The following is a 4,638-nucleotide window of genomic DNA, read 5'->3' as shown; positions in this document are numbered from 1 at the left end:
GATGTCCCCGAGTCCCCCTCCTTTGCGGGCTGCAGAGGCCGAAAAGCATGGGAGAAATAAATAATTAATTAAATAAATAATCAGTTAAATAAATAAATAAATGTATAGCTGGGAAGGCGCGGGCGCTGGAGGGGGAGCCGGGGAGAGCCCGGAGGTGCGGGCTGGGAGCGGCGGGCGCTCAGCTGGCGCTGCGGAGCTGTCACGGCCCGGCCCGGCCCCCGCCCGGCCCCGCCGCCGCGCTGCCATTGGCGCGGCCGCCGCCGGCCCCGGCCCCCGCCGCGCTCTCGGCGGGCACGGCCGTATAAGAAGCCAAGGGGGGCTGCACTGTGATCACAGCTGCACAACGAGCGCTGGCGGCGGCAGCTACAGCAGAGACCTGGGCTGTGCTCGTCCCCCTTCTCCTCCTTTTTTTTTTTTCTTTTTTTTTTTTTTTTTTTTTTTTTTCTTCCTCCTCCTTCCTCCCCTTTTTCCCTCCCCTTCAGAGCCTGCCAGAGCCACCGAAACTCCCGTGCAGAGCCGCGCCGCCGCCGGTAGCCCGTGCGCTGCCCCGGCGCTCGCTCGGGCTGGAAAGTTGCGGCAGGCTCCGGGCTCGGCTGCCGCGGAGAGGGGGCTCCGGACTTACAAAACCCGGCCAGGGGCACGGGCTGGGCGTTCGCACCGACCTTCTTCTTCCTGCACAGAGCCGAAGGCAGCATCTTTGTTTTGTTTTGCTTTTGCCCTTCCTGCTACCGCTCCTTTCTCCTTGCGACCGGGCGCCTGGGAGCCGGGAGCTGCCGCAGCCCGCGGTGCGGGGCGAGCGCTGACACCGAGAGCCAGCAGACAGCCAGGCGGCCCCGGGGGCCGGCTCGTCCTTGGCTTTGTTGCTCCGGACTGAAGAAGCCTCAGAAGCCGGGAGGAGGCGGAGGAGTGGGAGCAGAGGAAAGGAAGCGAGAGCTGAAAGCCAAAGTTGGTTTGGAATAGGGGAGCGCGGCCAGCCCTCTGCCAGACTGCGCGCTGGGGTGAAGTCTCCAGCCCCCTCCGCCGGGAGAGGTGCCCGCAAGACAGCGATGGCCGGAGAGCTCAGCATCGGAGCCGAGCTGCCCACTAGCCCGCTGGCCATGGAGTACGTGAACGACTTCGACTTGATGAAGTTCGACGTGAAGAAGGAGCCGCTGGGCAGGAACGACCGCTCGGGCAGGCACTGCACCCGCCTGCAGCCGGCCGGCTCCGTCTCCTCCACCCCCATCAGCACTCCCTGCAGCTCCGTGCCCTCCTCTCCCAGCTTCAGCCCCACCGAGCAGAAGACCCACTTGGAGGACCTGTACTGGATGGCCAACAGCTACCAGCAGATGAACCCCGAGGCGCTGAACCTCACCCCAGAGGACGCTGTCGAAGCCCTCATCGGGTCCCACCAGGTGTCCCAGCAGCTGCAGGGCTTCGAGGGTTTCCGGGCCCACCACCACCACCATCATCATCATCACCAACACCACCACCAGTATCCCGCAGTCACTCACGAAGACCTGGCCGGCAGCGGGCACCCTCACCATCACCACCATCATCACCACCAGGCCTCTCCCACTCCCTCCACCTCCTCCAGCTCCTCCCAGCAGCTCCAGAACTCGCACCAGCAGCATCCCCCCTCCAGCAGCGTGGAGGACCGGTTCTCAGATGACCAGCTGGTCTCCATGTCCGTGAGGGAGCTCAACAGGCACCTCCGAGGCTTCACCAAAGATGAGGTGATCCGCCTCAAGCAGAAGAGGAGGACCTTGAAGAACAGGGGCTATGCCCAGTCCTGCAGGTATAAACGTGTCCAGCAGAAACACCACCTGGAGAACGAAAAGACGCAGCTCATTCAGCAGGTGGAACAGCTCAAGCAAGAAGTGACCCGGCTCGCCAGAGAGAGAGACGCCTACAAGCTCAAGTGTGAGAAACTTGCCAGCAATGGCTTCAGAGAGGCCGGCTCCACCAGTGACAACCCGTCTTCCCCTGAGTTCTTCATGTGAGTGCTTAACAAAAATAATTAAAAAACAAACAAAAACCCCCCACCCCCCAAACCTGACCCCTGTCACCTTCCCCCCCGCTCCCATCCTCCTCTGACATCTCCATCCATCCGTCTGCTTGACTAGAGAGAAAGGAGGAGAGAAAAATAGAGACTTGATTTTTTTTTTTTTTTTTTTCAGCATCCAGTCTTCTAGAGTAGCTGTGGGAAAAGTAGGCTGGGGGTGGGGATGGGAGAGGTAAAGTGCAACTTTTTGACTTTCGTGTGCAAGTTAGAGAGAGAGACAGAGGCAAAGGAGAAAAGGACAAGTGAAGCGTTTTATAGATCGCTTGCTTTGCAGAGCGAGATGGACTTTAAAAGAATAATAATAAAAAAGGACAATGAACAAGCCATCTATAACATACTGTCTGCTTGGAAAGAGAGAGGACATATACAGCACCATCTCATGCACAATTTACCTGCTTGGAAAAAGAGAATAAATAAAAAGGACAATATATGCAAACTCTTCATATATTGCCTGCTTTGAGAAATAAGTTACAGGACTCAGATGGGACATTCAATCTAAGAAAAGAAAGAATGAAAGAAAAAAAAAAAAACTCATCAGTTTTATTGCCTGCTTGATTATATAGAAAAATACGAAAATCTGCATTAAAAATATTAATCCTGCATGCTGGACATGTATGGTAATAATTTCTATTTTGTACCATTTTCTTGTTTAACTATAGCATGTTGATCATCGATCATAGATTTCTGTTGTTGTTTTTTTCATCAATAAGAAAAACATCACAAGTTATCGAACTTTTTACTGATTGTGCAGTTTTGTTCGTTGGTTTTGCTCTTGTTTTATTTTATGGTTGTTAGCTTGTAAATATCTGCTACTTCAAACCGTACAGGAGAAAAATACACAAAAAACATAATAACATTTCAGCAGGCTGGTTATACGGTTTGTTTGGTGTTAAAGAGATACTTAAAGAAAAAAAAAGTTATGGGCATTTTGCATTAGAAAAAAACCAACTTTGTATATCTGGTGCACTTTTAAGTTGTATTTTTTTTGTTAGTTTTCATTTTGGTTTTTGTTTGTTGGGGCAGAAGCAAAAACGCCTGAATGGCATTGACAAACCTAAACTTAACAGGGAAAAACCCTCCTCGGTCACTAGAACCTACTCCATGCCTTAAAGTGGCAGCGAAGCTCTTTCCTCCAGGACAATTCCCAGCCTGAGTGGTTTAGGCTTGGCCAGATAATTTCCCTTCTGATTGTACACTCAGGAAGCGAAGGACGGACGAGATACCAGGTCCATTTAATAAAACAACAGCCCCTAGATTTTCGGTAAATAAAGAGAAGAAACAGCCCCAACCGCTCCTCGTTACAAGTCAGGTTGCGATAGCAGCGAGGGCTCCGCGTCGCCACTGAAGTTGGGTTTCTCAATGGCAGCAGCTGATGAGTGGGCTGGGAAAGCATTTAAATCTAAAACTTCTTTTAAGAAGACATACTGCAACTTTTAAATGTATTCTTTTGCAATTATTTGTAATCTGCTTCTCTGCTTCCCTATGCAGCGAGTGAAAGTTTTAGCCAAAATTTATTTGCAGTTGTATAGTAGTAGTAGTTTGGAGTCTTATGGGTGTTTTTATTACTTTTTTTTTTTTTATTTTCCTCCTGCAGGTCAGTAAAAGGATTTACGTTGCACTGACAAAAATACCAAAATGAAAACTTATTTTTTAGTTTCCTTTTAGGATAGCTGGCACTGCTGGCCGGATGCATTTTAAGTTTGTATTAGTTTATAAATTAACAGTAATAACAAGATTGTAATGAACAGCATGGTGCTTGCAGTTTTAAATATTGTGGATATTAGTCATGCATCAGAAAACGATCTTTGGTTTTTACTGATTCAACTGTGTTGAAATCAAAACATTGCAGCAGCGGAAAAAATTGTTTTTATTTCATGTAAAGTTCTGAAGGGATCAATTTCAAATCCTGCTTATGATATGAAAAATATTAAAAAACCTGGTCTATTGTAGTTTTATTCAGACTGGTTTCTGTTTTTGGTTATTAAAATTGTTTCCTATTTTGCTTATTAAAATCATTGAAATGGCATTTCTTGGAGGGACCTGCTTCTCTGACGTCTCGTGTTCCGAAAAAAAAAAAAAGTTGTGGCCCCGTCCCTGTCCTCACCCTGCTGCCGGCGTTATGGGGGGCTGTGGTCCGGGGGGGTGCGGGGCTGCTTTGCCCTCTCGGGAACGCTGCTGCTCGTAGGGTAGGAGCGCTCAGTCTTCCCCCTCCTCTGCTTGGCTCGGAGCTCGCCCGTGGCCGGGGAGCATCACCCCAGGCTCGCCCCAGCCCTGCGGGGCGAGCGGAGCGGCGGAGCCCCGCGCCCGGCCGGCTCTGCCGGGCTCCGCCCGAGCGGGGCTGTCCGCGCAGCCACCCGGTGCGAGAGCGGGGCAGCGCTGGCCAAAGCACTTTCCCTTTTAAAAGATGTTAGAAAAGGAGAGCACTTGGACAAAGTCTGTCCTTTCCTCCTTTACCCTGCTCCTTTGGGACCCGGGCTGCCCATTCACTTTCCTTCTATACCCTTCTATTTATTCCGGTTTGGGGTTGGTTTTATCTTTTTATTTTTTTTTTTCTTTCCCCCAAGACTCATTAGATGCCTGTGGTGAAGGGGAAC

At 50.6% G+C, this 4,638-nt stretch overlaps 1 protein-coding gene across 1 annotated transcript; it reads left to right on the top strand.

The window, feature by feature from the left end:
• The first annotated feature begins 334 nt into the window (after window positions 1-334).
• On the top strand, window positions 335-4,070 carry MAFB (MAF bZIP transcription factor B). Its single transcript, XM_079321323.1, has one exon. The coding sequence runs from the start codon at window positions 1,047-1,049 to the stop codon at window positions 1,980-1,982; it is 936 nt and encodes a 311-aa protein (XP_079177449.1). The 5' UTR covers window positions 335-1,046; the 3' UTR covers window positions 1,983-4,070.
• The last annotated feature ends 568 nt before the right edge of the window (window positions 4,071-4,638 follow it).

This window comes from Erithacus rubecula (assembly GCF_903797595.1).
Source record: "Erithacus rubecula genome assembly, chromosome: 18".
Classification (NCBI taxonomy): domain Eukaryota; kingdom Metazoa; phylum Chordata; class Aves; order Passeriformes; family Muscicapidae; genus Erithacus; species Erithacus rubecula.
This window is presented reverse-complemented; position numbering and strand designations above follow the sequence as displayed.

Excerpts from the sequence above, each read along its gene's own strand:
- MAFB (XM_079321323.1), top strand. The coding sequence starts at position 1,047 with ATGGCCGGAGAGCTCAGCATCGGAGCCGAGCTGCCCACTAGCCCGCTG.